Here is a 23,042-nt window from a genome sequence, read left to right as displayed (position 1 = left end):
TGTTTTGAGGTTAGTCAACTCTCAAACCTTCATATAAAGTGTTCTTAGCTCCAACATTGGCCTTGTTTTTGACATTCAGATATTTAAAACAGGCAAAAGAAAAAAAAAACTAGGATAATCTTGACAGTGTGATATCAGGCTGTAAACAACATCTATAATTTTATCACGATGACAAAGCGTTAGAAAGAGGACTTACCTCAGGGAACAGTAGGTCTTAAACTTCATTTGAACTTATTCTGAATCATATTTTGCGATTTATTTCTTGCTTGTTTACAATGTTGCATCTAATATAATGCAAATACTTATTACTTATTATACAGACTTACTTATTAAAAGTAAAATGGTAATGGACTGTACTTATACAGCGCTTTTCTAGTTTTTATGACCAGTCAAAGTCAAAGCCATTCATACACTGATGGCAGGAGCTACCACTGCTCATCAGAAGGAAACATACACCAACAGTAACAACAGCAATTGTGGGTTAAGTATCTTGCCCAAGGACACATCGACATGCGGACTGGAGGAGCTGTGAATCGAACCGCCAATCTTCCAATTGGTGGACGACAGCTCTACCTCCTGAGCCACAGCTGTCCCTTCATACCCATATAATGTGTATGATGTGAAATCTGATTTTGATTGTTATGCAAACTTCCCAAATTCCCTCTTAGTGTTTCCCTGTTTAGCTGTGGTGGAAGTATAGTGACAAAAAGAGGAACTTTGGCACTAAAAACACTGTAATGTTGAAATTTGATTAATTTGGACACCTGAAATGTCATATTATGTATTGTATCTAATTTAAGTCAGTGAAGAAAAAAAAAACTGAATTACATTTTTTGTTTAGTCTATTTCTGTCATTTTTAAACGTATGCAACACTAATACACATGAACATAAAGTAAATAATCATATGCCCTTGTTTCCTTCATCTCCTGTGTGACAAACCAAAAAAGGTTGTTTTTAAGTTAATCAGTCTCAATACAAAAAAAACAGTGTTTGATCATATTTGTACAGTAAGCAACAGTTTTTGAAGTGAAAATCATTACATTATCAAAGAGCACCCACCTTGTCAGCTTGTTTGTTCCCCCTCGTCTCCAAACTCACTGACTGCTGTTGTGACTCCAGATATACAGTGAGTGTGTTAATGATGCTCATTTGTCATAGTGCCAGACAGCAGCAGGACTGTGGTCTTTCTTCTTTGCATGTTGCAATAAGAAAGGCAGGTTTTTGTTTGACTTTGTCCTGTAAAATCACAGGAAGGCACATTTTATTTTTATTTTTTCACAATGAGGTCTGCTGCTGCGCTCCCTTTACCTCAGACGTTGGAAGTTGGAGCTGGGAATGACATCACCCCCAAATTTGAAGTGGTCCAGTTCAAGTCAGAAAACTTGGTTAGCTGTTGATAGCCAATATCAGTCTCATAATAAAACACATTACACTGTATTTTGTGCATAAAAACACTGTAGCAACATGTCCAGAGATAGAAGGTAGACAGTGCTGATTTAATGAGACAAAAATAACACAGAAGTACTAATAAACAGGATCACACTGTTCATACACAGATTTTTAGGGTTAGGGTTAGGTTCTTCCAACCTTCAGAGTCATAAATCTGACTTGTGGTTTCGTTCCAGTTGAAATTTATGACTGGGAACTCAGAAACTTCTGATTATAAATGGAACACACCAATGAAACAGGGTCGACTCCGCACACAACACACAAGGTCTGAAATATGATGTTTTTAACAACTAGTGAACTTACATTTCTATTTCTGTGTTTCATTCTAACACAGCAGAATAATCAGTTCTCCAGCTGTTGGGGGATTAGGGATTGTATGTTATTCTGATTAAATGTTCCCTTTCAGTGCTATTTTATGATATATTATGATTTTTTAAGATGTGTACGTGCTCTTTTTGAATTGCTTTTTAAGATGGATGGTGACAACAGCAATGTTATTGAGATATTTCCATGGATTCAAATGGCCTGCAAACAAAGGCTGGTTTTTATTCAAATGAAATCGAGTCAGGCAGGCATTGTGTTATCTTTAACACTTAATGATAGGGTACGTTTTGCTGGAAAATGTGCTTCGTAATGACCCAGAATGCAAATAATCATTAGCAAGCAGGTGCGGCCGATCCATCATTATTACTAGTTAGTGTCAATCATATGAGTCATAAGTAAGTAAGTTATACACAGTTACAGTAAGTGTTTTAACTCATGGCAAAATAATAAAAAGTAAAACTAGATTAAGTAAACTACTAAATAAAAGACTATAATATTGTCCAAAATATTTAAAAGTAAAGTGAGCCTCCACCTCCACCAGCTGCACATAGTATGGGTCATGCACCTCCATATACCACACGATAATGGAGAGGGTCATAAAAACCACTGAGCACATCATTGGAGCCCATTTCCCTGCCATCCAATACATTTTCCACAGTAGCTTCATCCACAGAACCAGCAGCACTAACTTTTCACCAAGCCCATAAAATGTAATTTCATGTCTTCATAGGTTGCATATGAAACCAAGTCATGGACCTGAGGCTGTGGAAGGATCTGCCCAAGGAGATCAGATGGGCTGAGTTAGTGATGTCTTTTACCACCATCCGGGGGACCCTGTGGAGGAGAACAGGTACTTGGGCACAATTTTGGACAGCCTTCTGAGGTTTTCCTCCAACACTGAGGAGATCCTTAAGAAGTGCCACCAGAGACAATATCTGCTCAGGAAGCTGACATCGTTTGGAGTGAATAAAGACATTCTCCTGACCTTTTACCACTCCTTCATCGAGAGCGTGCTCATTCATCACGTTTATATAGCATCATCAAAGTCTGCTCTAAAATCTTTGGACACCCTGTTAGAGCTCTGTCTGCTTACACGACCCCTCACACACTCTACACTCAGTGTTTGAGTGGCTCCCATCAGGCAGCAGGCAGCAGGCTGCGCTGTCCACACTGCAGAACACAAAGGAGGAGGGCCACCTTTGTCCCCACAGCAGTCCAGCTCCTGAACACTGACCCCTCTCTGTCCCAACATCATTGTCCCTCGACTGACTGAATGCACACAGCACTTTAGCATGAGGCACAGAGCACTTTAAAGTATAAATGGGACAGTGGTGAGATGACAATAAAGGTCTTTGAATCCTGAGGTATATGATGCAATAGCTGTATATTTCCTTTTTAGAAGTGAAACATCACTGTCAGAGGGAGAGTTCTAGAGAAATAATCACTTTACAGACATTAAATCAAATTCACTCCATCATCTGTATTATCAGTTGTGCGTTGTCCTCAACCTCACCTGCTGCTGCAGATATCTGCTCCAAAAATACATTATGGCAGCAGGACTGTGGGTTTTGTTGTTGTTGTTTTTGCATATAAAACTAATTATTTTGTGTGGCCTCATATGCTACTTTTGTGTACCTCTGCCTTGTGACTTCATGTTTGATGCACACCTTTTTTCATCAACAACATACCAATCAGCTTTGTATATTACATGATCTGGTGAATCAGTGCCTCAGATTTTCAATGATATAACATGTCCATATACCCAACACAAAAATGGTTCTTCTCTCTGCCACACTCTTGTGTATAGTACATCACTTATTTACTTATTATACAATGTTATCATTTAAGTAAAAATGAATTTCCTCATTTTGTTTTTATTAATTTACGTCATAACAGCCTTTTTAGTATAGCTTTATTAATGTAATCTACTATAAGTGCTAAAATTCTAAATTCATTTTTATTCTGCATTTAAAAAAGTATACAACAATCTTTTCTTTCAATAAATAAAACCAGATATTAGCTACAGAAGTTTATTGTCAGCTTGCCAAATGACACCAGCATGTAGTCAAAGACAGACAGACAGGAGAGAAAACACAGGTGTACTGATTTGAATAAGCATCAGATTTAGTTTACGGGTCATTTGAATCTAGTCAAACATCCACTTAATGGACAGCTGACATGAAGCATTGACACTGACAGTTTTAATTATGTTTCCTGCATAACTACATACAATGGTAACTCTTTTAGTCCCCCATGCTGTCTTTTATATCACTACTAATGCCTGTGGTAAAATCGTAAATAGATCTGCTCCAGTTAGGATGGTATTATGGGTTAGATCCATCTGATCATTAAAAATAATTTAGTGGCTTTCCAAAGTCCAACTGAAATCACATTTCTTTTTTTGCAGTAAAAAGGGTGAAAGTGTTATAATAGGACAAGTTGAAGGAGACTAATGTGGTTTGTTGTTCAGAGTCTGTAGCGCTTGTGTTTAATTTGCTGTTTAAATATATTTTTCATGTTACACTTCATGTTTGTCTTTCTGACTTATAGATGTTTTGTATTGGGTGATGTCAGTGTATTGGCACTAATCAATGAACACAGAATAATCAAACTATACTGGTGCCTTATGAGGGATTACATGATACCATAATAACTCCTATATGTACATCTGTGTGTACAACAATCTCTGGATAAATGACCACCACCATGAATCTGCTGAGGTGCCTTCAACCAAGGTAGTCGTTGGTCTACCGTTAATGATGCTGTTCTGCAGCCGACCCCGACCCTGCACGTCATACCCATGAATGAATAACGAGGCAGCAACATTAGACTACTGACTCTTGGGTTTTCCGTATATATACACTGCCCACTCCCGGTATTCAGTGAGTTTGGAGACACGGGAGAAGGCGGACCAGGACCCAACCATACTGAGGTAGGTATTGATATATAGGTTTTTAGTCACTTTAAGGATTTAGTTATGAAAGTTTTATCATTGTTTGTATGTTAAATCTAAAAACTGTCTATTAGACAATGATCTAATGCCACATGCAGGAAACAGGTGAAGTTATGTAGCATTTTCATCATACTTCATACATCTTTTTAATTTCTTGGCAAAATGCTCTGGACTACTAAGCACTTAACATAAAATATCAATAGTCACAATTACAAATGGAGTAACAAATAAAAGAGTGGAAGTAATGAATTACAATTACTCTTGTTACTTTAACAAAAGCCTTTTTTGTGTATTGTGTTTGTAAACATTTTAATACTATATCACTTTTTCAAAAACTGTTTCATTATTCTAGTCCAAAGCTAGTTTATCAGCAGTTTAAATGTATACAATTTCTAGCACTGTATAAATTACAAACATTAATTATTCAATCACCTTAAAAGGTCCACAGTGTTTCCACATGGTCATTTAAAGTAGATGATCAGCTTCTATTGAGCTTCATCAGTGTGAGTTAGTCATTTAAAGTGATATCTGACACATTTACAGTCTTTTTAGCATCAGATTCCCTCTTAGTGTTTCCTGTTGAGCTGTGGTGGAAGTATAGTAACAAAAAGCAGTGATTTGACTCATTTGGCTGTTTCATATTAGCTTCAGATCAACTTTTAAATCCATGTTTACACAGACGGAGGACTGTTGATTTAGTCCTCCGTCACTTCCATTGTAAGTACATTATGAAGAGATCTTCTAATGGTCAGTATGAACAGGAGGAATCATTACAGTCTGTTTCAAAGTGCTGTCTTGATATAACCCGTCCATTTTCTTTGAATCTCTGCTGATTTCAGTAACTGTATCTAATTTCTCTTGTTCTCTCCTTTTTTCTAGATCTCATTTTCCCTCCATCTCGATCCCTCTCCTTGTTTTCAAACCTCCACCATATGAATATGTCTTCCCCCATAAATGGCACCTTTACTCCTCATATCACCTCCTCCAACACCTCCTTCTTCACTTACTCCATTATGATGGAAATGGGTTTTGCCTTAAGTGTCACCAACATCCTCGTCATCCTCCCTCTCTCTGTCTTTGTCCTATATCTGGGGCATCAGCGATGGAGACAACAGCGCTCTGTTTCCACAGCGACCATCATCAGTCACTCTGACTTCTTCACCTACAACATGGCTGTCATGGAGCTGATTGGGGTCTTAGGAGATGTCTTCAACTGCTATGGCCACTTAGTCAACCAACTAATGATGATAGGGATTATGAGTAAGTCTTTAGCCTGGTGTGGACAGATGATGTTCCCAGTTCTAACCTGTGTGGATCGCTACCTGGCTGTTGTTCATGCCATCACCTATTTGAGGCTGAGACGGACACACGGGGTCACAATCAGAAACATTGCCACTGTGACTGTTTGGGTGTTCTGCTTTGGAGGGCTGACTGTTTGGTCCTTCCTGAGAAACTCCCCACATGCCTTTATACCAAGTGTCTTCTCTGTGGTCATGCTTTTAAGCATTATGATTTTCTGCAGCCTGTCTGTTCTCTGTGTTCTGATTCGCCCGCGGCCAGGGGAGGTGGGTGTTGACAGGATGCAGGTTGACAAATTAAAGCAAAGGGCTTTCTACACCATCTTAATCATCATGGGAGTGCTGTCTTTGAGGTTTGGAGGGACTCTTGCTAGCAGTATGATATTCTCTTCTCCAACAGTGAGCTACTATGTCAAGTATATGATGATTACATCCACAGCCTTGTTCAATCTGCCCAGCAGTCTGCTGTTACCGCTGCTTTTTCTACACAGGGCAGGAAAACTACCAGGCTGTAAACACAACACTGAATCTGGATGATGAGCGGATCACTTTAGAGTGTAAAATTAGACAAGAACAACACAAAAAAAGTGATGGGGCCATAGCAATCAGATGAAGTTTTCTGTCAAGCCAGTAAGGCCAGAAACTGATGTAATATGAGTTTAAAAAGTAGTCAATGATTTACAGCTGAGCGGAGGTAGAGCGGTCGTCCTCCAATTGGAAGGTTGGCGGTTTGATTCCTCTAGTCCACATGTCGATGTGTCCTTGGGCAAGACACTTAACCCCAAATTGCTCCCGTTGCTGCGCCTACAGTGTATAAATGAGAATGAATGGTTAAATTCCTCCTGATGAGCAGGTTGGCACCCTGTGCGGTAGCTCCTGCCATCAGTGTATGAATGTGTGTGAATGAGTTGTAATGAGTTGTAATGTAAAGCGCTTTGAGTGGTTGTAAAGACTAGAAAGGTGCTATACAAGTACAGTCCATTTACCATTCCATTTAATTATGGTAAATACCACAAATATATATAATGTGATATTTATATAGAGATATATAGAGATAGATAGTGACCAATCAATATGGGACAGTGGTTAAACATTTTTTAGGCTGAAGATCCTTATGAAGTCCAATCATGAAGCCCAAATGTGGCACAGATTGCTGCTACTGTCTATTAACATGGTAAACACCATATCGTTTTCAGAAAGGTTTTCATCTACATGGCCTTAGACGCTCCTTCTGCACAGCTCTGATTAGTCAACTCACTGCAGCTGAGCTAATCAACTCACCTGACGTTGCTCCTGCTGAGCCAGCTCTGCCCAAAATCTCTCTCCTACAGCCCAAACCATGCCAAATTAAATTTTATTTAAATCAGCTTTTTGTTTTATATCTTTAACAAAGGCAGGTCATACTCTATGTATAAGGACGACACTAAAATACAGTTATAAAATGAATTGGTTTAAGCATCCTGCCAATTAATATGTGCATGGAGAGAAATAACATGCTGAAAAGTGGCAGGAAGAATGAAGAGGAACAAAGAAAACATTATAAGATAATTGCAGTCTGTTATTCTTTTGTACATATGATGTGTATGTGTCAAATGTTAAATCTTACCTATCATTGTAATCTGTACAGACTGGTAGATTGAAAAGTTTTCTATCTGTGTTTTAAATGAAATAGTCCAAATCTAGTATGTAGGTATGTATGTATGCATAAATAAGTTGTTTAAGATCATTACCTTGTCTGCATATATTCTATATAAATAGATACATGGTTTGTTTGCAACTTTTATTTTTTACAAAGTGTTTAGACTGTAGATGCATAAATATGGATGCATATATAGACTGAAATGTTGAATGAATAACTTATGTCTGAAAATATATTTAATTCTATTTATTTGATTTAGCATCTTTCATTAAAGCCAGGTCTGTATACTACTGATGAAGTTTTGCCTAGTCTGCTTCATTTCCTATATTAAATTGTTTTCCACAGTCATTTATATATGAGATTTTATAGAAGTATATAAGAATATGTAATGGGAGGAAACCCAGATGAAAATAAAGTTAGTTTGAAGTCTCTGATGAAAAACAAGAAATGGGTCATAATAGCTAATGTGGACATATAAAGTATAGGGAAATTCTGAAAAGGTCTTGATGAAGGTTTTGACCAACATTTGGAAACTATCATCATATCAGTGTTTGTAATATTAATACTGTTGCCAACATGTTTTCACACATTAAAGTCCTAATAACTATAATTGTGTACAGCTTCATTATTATAAGGAAGAAATTGACAGTAATTCATTTGTTAATTGGTTTTGCTACAAATCCCTTGTTTGGTATAATATTTTGAAGAGATTTCAGAGGGCTAAAGCGAGGCTCGACAAAGTCTCATCAGTGCATCCTGGTTTAATCTGTTGCACGTTTGCCAATCCACGATTAAGATCTGCAAAATTGTCAAGCCCGGTCTGAGTAATTCAGATACGTGTATGTTCACCGCTTTCTTACATAGACCACTCGATTGATCATGGATTCACTGACGCAGACATGGAAAAAACGCGTGCTGCACACCTCTTACCAAGTGAGCAACAACTTCTGATGGAAACTAATGAGGAGGTGACACATATTAAGAGAAATAAGTCTGATGTAATTAAACTAAAAGAAAAAGCCTGACAGACACCAACGGACCGACTGAATGTGTAAGTAGTACAAATATACACTTACTAACCACTGCTCCACTGAAACCGTCATAAATACAATCCCTAATCGGCCCCTTCGTTTACGCATTCATGTGGATGTTCGTCATATTGAGGGTCATCCCGGTCAAATTAGTGTGGAGTTTAAGTGAAACCCTCAAATAGTCTGCATCAGTACAGGCTAACAGGAAGCACATGTGCAAACAAGAGAATTGAGGAAATAACACACAAATATAAGAGTTCCATCTTTTGACCATAGACTGTATAAAAGAAATGGATGTAACATCCGTGACGTCACCCATTGGTTTGTGGACTGCTGCTCGGAAGCCAATAGTTTTGAATCTGGGCAGCGCCATCTTGAAAATTTTAGGTTCATGCTGGGAAAAATAAAAACACGGATTCTACTTATATGGCCATGGGCGGAGCCATGGGCAGAGCAGGGAGGTTGCTATGCTTGCGAGGGCTTGATCTCGAGGACATTGTGCAATCAACCTGTCAATCAGGACGTAGCCACGCCCCTAATGCATACCCTGCTTTATCGTCAAATATAAAATCAGGGAGGCCAAAATGTCCCAAATGAACATCATACTGCATTGAAGAAGGCTTTAAACTAGCGATTGAGACCATAAACACATTTTGAAAACGTTTACTGAGGTTAGAAATCAAGTGTGAAGTTGGTGAATTATCCATTGACTTGTATAGAGACGGTCGCCCCCTGGTGGCCTTTTGCTAGAATGCAATTCTAAGTTACTCCCCTGATTTCAGAGGACCAGAGCTCCCCGCCTGCTTTTGAGTTTGCCAAGTACACGCACCTTTGTTTTCGTCATGCGAACTTCACAGTCCCAGACAAAATATCAGAATGTGTGATGGAAAAAAGATAAAACAAAAGTAAGGAGAATATCATTTTGTACCTGAGGTCGCTTGATTTATGACAAACTCACAAATGCCTGTATGCATGCACAGCCTACATAAAAAATAAAACAAGTCAATGTTATCTTATATCTTATTCTCATCATTTTAGACGTTATGTGTTCACAGGAAAAGACAAGTAGACAAGTAGTATACAAACGGCTAACCCTAACCTTAATCCTGCGCCAAAGGTGTCCCATAATTTGGCCGTCCATTTACACCCTCCCCCTTCTGTTGAAGCTACAAGAGTTACTTGATTTGGAGATACATGGTAGTGAATTGGTAGTGGCTAGGGAGTGGTTTGGGATCGGGCCAACACCTTGCCCAGCCTATCAGCTCCCAGCATGCCCTTGTGTTCTGTCACCTGTACCTTGTTGTGTGATTAATTTAATTTGTATTCAAGTCCAGTTGTCAGTTCAGTCTTTGTTCAGTTTAGCCCCGTCTGTCCTGTTGGTTCTGCTCAGCTCAGACAGTTTGGGTTTTGTCTGTAAATCCCAGAAAAAAGACGGTTCCTCAGTCTCTGCATTTGGGTCCAGCTGAGTTTTGAGACACAGTTCAGGAATAACCGATACCAGGTAGGTAGTGGTACATCGGTGGATGTTTTGTAATAACTTTAACATGGTTTTAGTTATAAATGTGTTATTCAGTTTGTTTGTTAAACCTAAAAACAGTCTGTTAGACAATGATCTAATACCATGTGGAGGAAAAAAGTTATGAAGTGCTTTCATCAACTGAAAACCTAACGATGTTGCAATCATTCATATTTAACATACTTTTATAGTTTTTTATTTCATATTATTTGTTGTCTTTATGATTATTTTCATTTGACCACATATTTTTAATTGGGTACAACACAAAGTATCAATAGTCGCAGTTATAAGCTGAGTAAAAAGGTAAGATCTTGTCAGCCACACCAAATCCATTTATTACATACAGTTATGGATGATTTTGAAATTACAGTTACTCTTGTTACTGTAATAAAAGCCATCTTTAATGTACTTGTTGAAATGAAGACGAAACGAAAGAAGGGACCTTAATGATTACCAAGCTATTATTGATTAATTACTGATTTAATGCACTGCACCACTTAAAACAATCATGGTGAATCCTCCATTAGTGACATTTACCTTTGGTTAGATATATGCCAGCGTTCTACTGTTTTAGACACAAAACATTTGTAACACCACTTTTATTCAGTAAAATGTTCTAGTGCTCTTTCCTCTTTCCACCACTTGAACAACAGACTGTTTTAAGACTCACTTAAAAAAATGTGAACCCCTTCAACAGTAAAGGTGGTGTGATTTAGCTTTTAAATCTCAGCTGATTTCATTAGCTTCTTGTGTCTAATTTATCTTTCTTTCTCTCTTTTTAGATCTTATTTTCCATCCATCTCGGTCCCTCTCATTGTTTTTAAGTCTCCACCATATTAATATGTTGTCCCCTGCAAATGGCTCCTTCCCTCATCATATCACCTCCTCCAACACCTCCTTGCTCGATGACACCATTACTAGCTACCTGCACCTTACCATTAGTTTGACCAACATCCTTGTCATCCTCCCTCTCTCTGTCTTTGTCCTGTATCTGGGACATCAGCGATGGAGACAACAGCGCTCTGTTTCCACAGCGACCATCATCAGTCACTCTGACTTCTTCACCTACAACATGGCTGTCATGGAGCTTATTGGGGTCTTAGGAGATGTCTTCAACTGCTATGGCCAATTAGTCAACCAACCAATGATGATGGGGATTATGAGTAAGTCTTTAGCCTGGAGTGGACAGATGATGTTCCCGGTTCTAACCTGTGTGGATCGCTACCTGGCTGTTGTTCATGCCATCACCTATTTGAGGCTGAGACGGACACACGGGGTCACAATCAGAAACATTGCCACTGTGACTGTTTGGGTGTTCTGCTTTGGAGGGTTGGGTCATCTATTCATCCAGGAACAGTACATCTTCATATCAAGTACCTGCTATACATTGGCTTTTTTAATCATCATGGCTTTCTGCAGCTTATCTGTTCTCTGTGTTCTGATTCGCCCGCGGCCAGGGGAGGTGGGTGTTGACAGGATGCAGGTTGACAAATTAAAGCAAAGGGCTTTCTACACCATCTTAATCATCATGGGAGTGCTGTCTTTGAGGTTTGGAGGGACTATTGCTTGCAATGCGATATTCTCTTCACTAACACTGAGCCACAATGTCCTGCATGTGATGATGACATCCACAGCCTTGTTCAATCTGCCCAGCAGTCTGGTGTTACCTCTGCTTTTTCTACACAGGGCAGGAAAACTACCAAGCTGTAAACACAACACTGAATCTGGATGATGAGTGGCTCAATTTAGAGTGTAAAATTAGACAAGAACAACACAAAAAAAGTGACAGGGCCATAGCAATCAGATGAAGTTTTCTGTCAAGTCAGCCAGGCCAGAAACTGTAGTTTTAGCAGATACAATGTAGATGTAAAGGTTTTTGCTTGATTAAGGATATGATTAAAGGTGTGCTAGAACAGGTGACGTTTGTAAGACTAGAGCGAGATAAGCAGGGATGACAGTTAGACTACTGGTAATGAGATGATACTCTCTATCAAGCCAGTTGGACCAGACACAGCAGTTTATTCTGATGATTCCAAATGAAAAGTTTAAAATGTCTTTGTGTGTTGTATCAACTGTCACATGTATGTATGTCACTTTGGATAAAAGTGTTTGCTAAATGAAAATGTAAATTGTAATTGGAAGAGGACCATACATAAAATAAAGGTTTGAAAAAGGCATTGACTATATCTCAAAAGGTCTCAGTGAATATTGGAACATTTGAACTATGTCTGAACTTCAAACTCACACATATCTATTCACCTACGTTAAGTTTTGCATGTCCTTATAATGTCTTCATATTCGTGAACATGTGCGTGCAGGTACTGTTAGTAGTGCAGTGACTCATTAAACAAATCGTTCATATGGTTCAGTCCCAGCTGGCAGGGGTCACACATACTAAACTAATTTGTTTTCACAGTCACTATGAAGCAGCCGAGAGAAAATTTCCATCTCACTGCTGTCGGAGATGTTATAAAAATAGAGTATCACACATAAGTACACACAGTCTGCATGGCACTCTTGAATTTGCATGAACATCAACATTTGTTTGCAGGTCATTTGAATCCTGTCAACCTTTATCCATCAGAGAAAATGAATGATAACTATTATTTATGGCAAATAATAATCCTAATATCATTGTTGACATCATTCAGACATTTAATATTTGAGGTTTAATATAAAAAAAGAAGAAATTTCCAAGATGGACCAAGTACTGGGGTCGCCCCCCCAGAAAGAAACACAAAAATACTAATAAAATAACCCTAGATACAAACAAACAAAACCATAACTATTATCATGACAATAAAACAGAAGCAGCCGTGTATAACATGGAAAGAAAATATGCTTTGCTGCTGTGATTTGCAGTATTCAATTGAGTGATTTATTTGTTATGTAACATGCAAACAACCCCACAGTCCTGCTGGCACCTCTCACTCTGAAGCATGAGCATCACTGACCCTCAGAATAATTAACTCATATTTGGAGCATCAAGAGTGAAGAGCAGTCAGTGAGTTTGGAGACGCACAAGAGCAAACACAGCTGACAAGGTGGGTGTTCTTTAAAAATGTCAGTTAATACATTTTATTCATAAAAACGACAGGGATTTTAATTTCATTTCTTATTTGCCTTAGACTGGAGACAAATAAAATAAACATCTTGTTGTTAGTTGTAATTTTTGCTTATTTTTCTTATTCTTACACTGCACACATTGTTAAATTCCTTCATGTCCATTTTTCTGCTTGAATCAACATCGCTCATATTATGAATCTTCTGAATGTCTCCACAGAAAATAGGACATATTTCAGTTTGTTATTTAGTTTGGCTTGTTGATTTACTGTCTTATTATAAATATAAATATAAATGAATTTTAAATGTATTTTTTATGACTTTTCATCTCCAGTAGGAACTTTCTATCACACTTAGTCAATTATATTTTATATGCAACTTTTTTGTGCCTTTTCAGCCTTTTTCGCATTTACTGCTATCTGTGCAACTTAAATTCACTGATTCTGTCTTTTTTATGTCTATTTTATATTTTTGATAGTATATTTGATACCTTTATATATATATATATTTAGATACTGTATAGTATTTAGCTTACTGAACCTCACAGCCAAAGCCACAAAAAGAGAAACTACAAGCATGTTCATTTGTTTTTCAATCAAATATCTTAATTAAATTTTGACCTGATGGTGGCATAACATGGAAAAGTAACTATTAATCCTTTGGGGAGGATGAATAATAGCCAAGATTCGGTTTCCTGGAATTCTAAACAACTGTCTTGTAAGTGTTGACGTCCTTATCTCCTCAATATGGTAAAAACAACTCCTTAAAAGGTTTGTTACGACATCCCCAACCTGGTAAACTATTGACCTTTTGCCTTTCTTGTTGTTCTCACATTTCACTATGATGCACAGATATCTGCCTCTACAATACCTAATTTAATGAAGGTTTATTTAAGGTTGAAAATGGAGAAACTTTTTCTCACTATTTCAACTTGGCTTTTTTTTGTCCCTTCTCTCCAACTCAGGCCACCAAACAGACATGTCAGTCAACTCGTCCTCCTCCAACTCCTCCCTTGGTTTGTCAAACCACTGCTTTTTCACTACAGCTGTAATGCATAACTTAACAGCTTATATAGTGACTAAAACTCTCCTCCTCCTGCCTCTCAACATTCTCGTCTCCTATTTCGGTCACCAAAAATGGAAGAAGCAACGCTCCTTCGCAACAACGAGCAACTCTGACATCTTCACCTACCACATGGCTGCCGTTGAGCTCAATTTTTTGTGGTCGAGCGTCGTCTACCTAACTGGCTCAATCACTGATAACCGAGTCATGGCGTCAGTGGGGTTGTGTTTATGCTCTATTTATTTTCCTGGAGAGATATCCTTTCACTGCCTGACCTGTGTGGAGCACTACCTGGCTGTCGTTCACCCCGTCACCTACCTGAGCCTGAGAAATACAGGCGGGGTCAGGATCAGAAACATCAGCATTGGCTGTGCTTGGCTGCTGTGCTTTGTATGGGTGGGCATATCAATGTTGTATTTCCCTGACACACCCACCATCCTAGTTTCTTGCCTTTTTATTTTGTTTTTAAGTGTGGTCACTTTCTGCAGCCTTTCAGTCCTCTGTGTTCTGATTCGACCGGGCCCGGGGGAGGCGGGTGGGGAGAGGGAACAAGTCGACCAAACAAAGCAGAGGGCTTTCTACACCATCACGGCCATAATGGCTGTGCTGTGGTTGTGGTTCGCAGGGATGCTTTCTTTTGCTGTGGGCCTCAAGTCACCGCAGAGCTCCAGTAGTGGATGTGCTTTGATGATGTCAGGGACCTGGTTTACTCTGCCCAGTGGTCTGGTCTTACCTCTGCTCTTTCTACACAGAGCAGGAAAACTGATGTGTTGCCGTTACAGCAAATAGTCGAGCAGAGGCATTTCTAAGTACATTTTCCTTCAATAAGACTGCAGACAATAAATTAGAACTTATGTTAAGTTGTAGCAGAGGAAGTTAGATTTCATGCAAGTGGATGAAACATTAGTTATTTATTATTTATTGTTATTTTCTTAGAAATTGTAGTTTGCACAGGAGGGATTACATTTAAATTGCAATGTTCTCATATTGATCAAGTCCATGAATAACTCACATTTGTACACACAAATGAGATTTGTTTTTCACACTAAGTCAAGCTGGGCTCTGTATTCATATTTTTGAAATGGCTCTTAACTTTCTGATCACTTTCATCACATTTGCCTACTCTTTGTCTCTCTGTACTTACTCTCTAATCTGTCATGCATGTTCACTATTATGGACTGTCTGTTGCTATAAACACACATTTGTAATTCTGCAATAAAATAAAAAGATCAAAATGGTGTCTGTGGTGTTTCTGTGAAGATTATGATTCAAAAGTTACTTCTGACATCTGACAGATGCAACACATGAAGCTACATGTCCCTCAGCTCTAAACTCTAAATCAGGATTGAACATGCCAAAGCTGCATTTAATGTTGTTGTATAGGCTGACAAAAATCATAGAGCACTTTTAATAATAATCATACTTGTTGCATGAAAACAGTTTAATCATAGACTTAATAAGGGGGCACTCATACAGGATATGCTTTAGCTGTAGAAGGCTCCAGTCTTTACTGGTATCAATAAGTCTTAGGCTGCTTATATGCCTTGAGTACGAGTGTACAAAATAGTTAAGAAAAGTTAGTAGTAGTTCTTTAGTTTGTTATTATATATATTCTTATATTGTCTTTCACATTCATAATCAGAACCAAAACTTGACTATCAGTCAATTTTGTGACCAAATTCATGCACCGGCAAGCCAGACTTTTATTTGTCAAAACAGGGAAATCCTGGTCATAAAGGGACGCGGCTGTCAGTAAGCTAAAGTTAACTCATTACTACCAGTGATGACAGTTCCCCTTCTTTGAAAATAACCTACCAGGTAGGTCCAGGTAAAAAATAGACCACTACAGTACACACTACAGTAACAATCAAATGAAAATTATCTTTTCACCGTTTTTCTAATGTAGTGCATTAGACAGTATAAAGACAAAAGGCTATGGGCAACAGACAAATAAAATATGAACATTTCGTTAAATACAAAGCTTTGTTGCGACAGTGTGTGATCCACCTTAACTCAGCTGACATTTAAGCATCAATGACCAAGCGCCGGCAGCAATCGTGTGTATGTGTGTGCCTGTAGTAGTAGAAGGCCTTTTGTGATGTCACTTGAGTCAATATTAGTTGTAGCTGAAGACCACAAGTTTGAAAATGAAATATCATCTGGGATTGTAGATGGATTCATTATTAAATCATAGACAATCTGCTGCTTTTTATTTAAACTGTCCATCATGAGTCACATATGTGATGTATGACCCTATAGCTCATCTGTGTTGTGCTCTAGCTGACTCTTTGTGTGCCACATTGGTAATATTTGTAGCAGCCCTGATTGCAGATTTCATAGACGTTTCAATCCAAGCGTGAGGGAAGGCTGTGTGTTCACCAGCAAAGTGCACCCTGCCCTCGTTCCTGAAGAGCTCCTTAGCGTACTCCAAGTGTTGGTAGGGTGTGAAGAGAGCAAAGGCGCCCAAGCTGTAAGGATCAGTGCTCCACTTCTTCACTACGACTCCGATGCACTTATCCCAGACTTGCTCACCGTGGATTTTTGCCAGATCTCTCAGGGCCAGCTCTTTCAGCTCTTCATCGCTCGCACCCACGAAGAGGAGGGAGTCGTCAGACCAGGTGTAGGATGCCAGGAGGACTCCAATGGTCTCATTTGTATGGAAACTGTGGCTGGGATAGTAGATGTAACGAGAAGGTCCATCTGTGATGCTCTTGCCTCCTCGGATGCCATCGTTCTCCCAGAACTTATCACGAAACGTGAGGATAATTTTAGTGGAGCTTTCGTAGTGGACTGCCCTCAGGGCCTCCATCTTTCTGATGGAGAGAGGTGGATCAAAGTCTATGAAGAGGGCTGCTTTGGCTGTGGTTGTTACCAGAACGACATCAGCATGAAGGTCCGTCATAGGGAACTGGTTGCCAGTCTGGTATGACACGATTACACCTTTATGTGACTGCCTGATGTGTTTGACCTTGGAGTTTAAGAGGATGGGGACATCCAGGACAGAAAGAAAAGCTTTGGGGAGAAGATCTGATCCACCCGTCACTTCATAATACCTTCAAAACAAAGACACATTTTTATTCTTACTAAAGTAGTCACAAAAGTGTGTCTTGTTTGTAGTATTAAACCAAAAGCTGATTGAGAAGAGGTTGCAGGACAAGACTTGGACAAAGCAGTGCAAGCTGAACAGAACCGACCAAAACAAAGGATCCAACATCGACTGAACAGAAAACCCAGACTTAGCTGCTGATTACAAACAGGACACACGTGAGTAAAACAAGTGGAGCACAACTAAGGTGGGAAGGAGAAAACTAAAACACAAACAGAAGTTCAGGGAGGATGTGACATGATCCCTTTTGAATCCTTTTCAAAACTGGCTATTTTTGGCCAGAGGTGCAGCGATGTGGAACCCAAGAATTGAACTTCTCCCTGAAGCTCTCTTTTCTACTACATTTATCACTTAAACGTTGTTGTGAAGCTTCTATTGAGCTTCAGCAGTGTGAGTTAGTCATATCAAGTGATATCTGACACATTTACAGTCTTTTTAGCATCAGATTCCCTCTTAGTGTTTCCTGTTGAACTAGATCTTAGGTCATGTACGACCTGATCTCAAACTAAAACACTTATTTTCTAACATCTTTGGAGATAAATGTAAATGCAGAAATATGTTAAATCATGTAATCTTACGTTGTGTTGTCGTTTACGTCACTCTGGATGTAGATCGCCTCAGTCAGAGCCAGGTGCATGAGGCTTTGTTCGTTAAGTAAGTCTCCAATCATCCTCACCGCTCCTGGACTCAAACCACCTACTTCCTTCAGATACTCCTGTTAAACAAAGCATAATAATAATAATGTCAGGCACACACATTGTCTTGACACAATTACTTTTTACTTTTCGTCATAGGATTTAATGCTTTACCTTCAAGGAATAGTGGTCATATTTCTTCAACGCCGCTTTGCAGCCATGTTCCTTCACTTCATCTTTCACCTACCAAAGAAATTAACTGATATATTAACATGCACTCACACATCACCTACATCCTGTATCACAGGTCTGTTGAGGCCCAAAACTGACTTTTGATATTTTATTGCACATTTAGGATTTGAGACATGTTGTGTTGTATGGGTCGAGGCAGATGGTCGCCCACTGAGAGCTTGGTTGTGCTTGAGGTTTCTTCCCATTAAAAGGGAGGGTTTTTTTCCCGTTTAATGGGGAAGTTTTTTCGAAGTGCTTACTCATGTGGGAATGTTGGGTTTCTTTAATTTGAATTTAAAGAGTACAGTCTAGACCTGCTCTATGTGTAAAGTTCCTTGAGATTACTTTGGTTGTAATTTGGTGCTACATAAATAAATTTATTTTTTTAAATTTATGATTTATTGATATGGCTGCTTAGGCATTGCAGGAGATAAAGTAACCCAGTAAGCACTGCTTTGATAACTTCTGTGTCAAAATATGCCTGGACGTCTTGGTTTAAACTGGGCTAAATTTGGTTGATTTTTGTCTTTAATGCATAGGTTACAAATTTTACTCTTAATTAAAGAGGTTTTTATTGATTATATTCCAACATGTGTGTAGGATAAATGCTTTAAATTGTGATCTTTTCCCAAAAGAAAAATTAAAAAAAATTTAAAAAATCACTTTTTGGCCACTTAGAAGATTTTGATCTCCAAATTCCCAAATTAATGTTAACTGGAAACTGTCTGAAAAAGGGTTAGGGTTAATGGAATAATGGATGACATGTAGAGGGATGTATAAATAAAGTCAAAACTAAAGAACAAACCAGCATGACTAAATGTGAATTTACGATATAATCTTTCATCTACTGGTATCAGACACTCCGAGAATAAATATAAATATTTCTCCATTCAGCCACACCTTCTGCAAAGCTTGCTGTAGCAGCTCGTCGGCTGACTTCCGCCTCTCAGATTCCCGCAGTTGATACTTCAGGATGTCAGGGTTTGCTTTCACAGCGTACGTTCGCTTGCGCAGTCCATGGACCAGATAAAAAGTGTTAATGTCCTCCATGATAAATGGATTCATCTTGACTCCCAGCTCTTTAGCAAACCAGTGGACAATGCTGTTAAGAAACAAGGTGATAAACTTGTGACCGGAAATCTCCTGAAGGTTGGAAAGCATGAGCAATGAGAGCAATGAGATATGGCTTCTACTTTTAATTATGTAAATTACACATTAGCAAGTAGACTGTAATAATGTTTGTTCTACACATCACTTAATCATATTTAGCTATTACTAATAGAGTTTATTGCTGTGGCACTATGCACTTCTAAAACATAGATCAAAGAGTGTTGGATTTTCTATTGATTATTAGTTATTGTCAATAATGAAATATAACATTCATTTTGGTACTATACTTATGCTTATAGTTGTTCTTGCAGTTCATGCTATTTAATACTTCCACTCCACTATAGTTCAGATGGAAATATTCAACTTTTTACTCTAGAAACTAAAATCTGTCAAACTAGGCAGTGCTGATCAAATATGGATGAATACTCAGAAACATGTATTAGTGTAATTACATTTATGAACCAAATACATGCTCGTCTTGTAGCAAAACAAAAAAAGTTATATTTCTTGTGGGCAAAATGTACACATTTAAGACAAAGTGATGGTGGTGGGGTAAATTTCGAATTGGAGAAAAAGGTTTGTTATTGCATAATACAGTACAGAAATCCCATAAACTCACTGGTGATTACTTGGGATTCTCATGGCTCCCATTTCAGCATACCAGCCTTGTTTTTCATTTCTGTAGGTCTCTACTCGGCCTCCAACTCGACCACTGGCCTCCAATATGGTTACCTTGTTTAAACAGATAGAAGTCTAATAAGTTAGCCATGGGTCAAATAAGACATTAATGAAAAAACTGATTTGTCTGAGACACCCTCCCTACATTTAAGAGTAGACTTAAAACTTTCCTTTATGATAAAGCTTATAGTTATGGCTCTTAGAGCTCTTAGCTTATGCTGCTATAGGCTTAGACTACAGGGGGACTCCCATGATGCACTGGGCTCCTCTCTCCTCCTCCCTCTATCTCTCTATCCATCCATCTATATCCATTAACATTCTTGTTCTATTAATGCATTCAATAAGCTAAACTTCTTCCCCGGAGTTGTCTGTGCTTTCTGGTCTCACAGGTAATCTGGGCCTGTAGACGTCCGGATGACAGATTCCAGTCCCGGACCGTCAATGTGCTTCTCTCTCCTCCTCTTCCCCTCTCTCCTCCTCTTCCTCTCTCTCTCTCCTCCTCTTCCTCTCTCCTCTCTCTCTCTCTCCTCTCCTTCCTCTCTCTCCTCTTAACTCCAACTGGTCCAGGCAGATGTTCTCCCACTCTGAGTCTGGTTCTGAGGGTTCTTCCTGTTAAAAGGGAGTTTTTTCTCTTCACTGTTGCTCATGTGGGAATGTTGGGTCTCTTTAAAATTAAAACCTGAAGAGTTCAGTTTAGAACCTGCTCTATGTGTAAAGTGCCTTGAAATAACTTTGTTGTGATTTGGCGCTATACAAATAAAGATTGATTGATTGATCTGATCATTTTCAACATTTTGAGCTCAGAAAAAGATTACTTGCAAGACAAAACTACATTTGTAAAGAAATTATTGTGCAAAGTATAACACATTAATTTGTGTTTGGTTGACAACCTCGCTCACTCACTAGTGCCATACATGTACTATATCTACAGCATTTTGCAGTATATTCATAAAATCACCCATGAGCTGGCATACATTGACGTTAAAACGACAGACTGATCGGTCATGAAAGTTATCTTTTTTGGTTTTCCTTTTGTGTAAGAGACGAAAGTGATTAATTGCAGTGGGTATAACCAGGCATTTCATGTCATGCAGGTTTTACTGCTATGGCCTTCAAATGAGTGTAACAACATTGAATTTAGACTTGTGCATTATTATTAGGAAATTTTATGTCCCATTTGGTAAGACTGCATTTGTGAATTTATGCAAAACAGAGATATGGGTTCTTATTCAGACATAAGACTGCTGTAAAATCTGCATCAAATTTACATTTGAGTGGCATCTATTAACATCTTTCTGCCCCCTAGTGGCCAACAATAGATGAGAGCTGCTTTAAAGTGTCAGCATGTACCTTGTGTCCCGCCTCATGCAGTAACTTGGCAGCCGTCAGTCCAGCCATGCCAGCTCCAACAATAACCACATGATGAGAGGTGTCTATGTGTTGAAGGCCGTACTTCACAGTCTGCAGCAGCATGGGGTAGTCTGTGTCCTCCAAACATTGAGCCAGTTGTTCCTTCATGCTGAGAGCAGCAGAGCAGCTGTAGTACGATGTGAGCAGCAGCACACCGACAACATCTGGAAACACACAAAGAGAAATCAGACCACTTATTTCAACAGGGACATTGCATCAAGACATACAAAGCCAAAGTCAGATCTAATAATGTTAAATTGAGGTGAAAAAAAGCCTGAATTACAATTATTCGACGATCCTGTGCTACACCTATTATATATACTTCACTTGGTTTTAATATTGGTATCAATACAGATGTTTATATTGGGTTAGAGTTTATTTTCAGAAAAAAACAACAACATTATGATTTTTTCCATTAAAAGCAAGTCTTTCTTAACATAAACTCAGTATATCCACTGCAACTGAAAAATAATCAATCGTGCTCCGGCAAGGTTCAAGCCAAGCAGGCCTAGTGTGAGTGCACCCTAAGACTCAAAGAACAAAGACTAGACTGGACTATGAAGAATCTTGTGTCTACCAAATGGCTTTATTTTGCTGCAATGTACGTTGCTATGTTATGCTACCTTCTAAAAAAATGTAAATATTTGACAAACATTGACTGAATCTCTATGATGTGATTAAATTTGAACAGCAGTGTGCATTATTTAAATGAGTGAAGAGACTGAAAAGTTGCAGTTCAGGAACTTCAGGAACGTTCAGGGAGTGTGTTTATTTGGGAAATACACTATCTTCCTCCTCACAGTATGTGATTCATACTATATACTTAGTCCTGTGAATGTCCAGTCAAAAAGTACTTTCCTCATTTCATCATGTGGTGATGAAAACCCTAATGCTGAAAAAGCAGAAGTCCACTGATAATTTCCTCACTGGGTCCAAACAGAAAAAGATTAAGGAACTGAAGACAGCAACATTTACACGCACAGCACATAATTGGGCGTCAACCTTCAAGCCTCCACCACTCTGTAAAAGGGGTTGGGTAGTCTGATGACTTTAGATTATTAATAACTTCTTCAGACTCATAAAGAATCCCTTTCGCCACTATTTTGTGTCAATAAAGGAAAATAAAAATGCTGCAAAAATACTCACATAATTTCGACATCACTGCATTTGGATGCATCTCAGTTGAGAAGTGGGTCTTCATCTCTTTGGTGGCAAAAATTAAAGAAACAGTCAGGAAATGTGAACAAATATCAATTTCATGATATTTCTCATTTTTTCCATTTTGCAGGTTTTTAATAGTACAGTTATGTGACAAAAAGCAACAGATAATAATAAATACAGCAAATTTACACTAATATATTGCTTGTGTGTTGCTTTCATTTTATATTTCAATATTTAGTTTTACAAATAATTACAAGGGTTGATATCCCTTGCCATATTTAGGACCCTGTTTTATCTCATCTTGTATAGGCTGTGTAATATTTTGAGTGGAAGGAAGTTTCTTATATGTGCTATGTACGAAATACTTCTTAGGAA

General features: G+C 38.5%; 1 protein-coding gene across 1 annotated transcript; it reads right to left on the bottom strand.

Annotated features, from left to right (window-relative positions):
* Nucleotides 1-16,596: 16,596 nt before the first annotated feature.
* Nucleotides 16,597-22,707, bottom strand: LOC128383623 (L-amino-acid oxidase-like). The gene is made up of 7 exons (XM_053343218.1): nucleotides 22,653-22,707; nucleotides 21,447-21,670; nucleotides 20,038-20,150; nucleotides 19,209-19,410; nucleotides 18,252-18,320; nucleotides 18,021-18,157; nucleotides 16,597-17,389 (listed from the first exon to the last, which is right to left on the bottom strand). Exons 1-7 carry the CDS (start codon nucleotides 22,705-22,707, stop codon nucleotides 16,597-16,599), a joined length of 1,593 nt encoding a protein of 530 aa, XP_053199193.1.
* Nucleotides 22,708-23,042: the final 335 nt, after the last annotated feature.

Source organism: Scomber japonicus, chromosome 22, assembly GCF_027409825.1.
Source record: "Scomber japonicus isolate fScoJap1 chromosome 22, fScoJap1.pri, whole genome shotgun sequence".
In the NCBI taxonomy this organism is placed as follows: Eukaryota; Metazoa; Chordata; class Actinopteri; order Scombriformes; family Scombridae; genus Scomber; species Scomber japonicus.
Note: the sequence above shows the minus strand (reverse complement) of the source record. Positions and strands in the feature narration are given on the sequence as shown.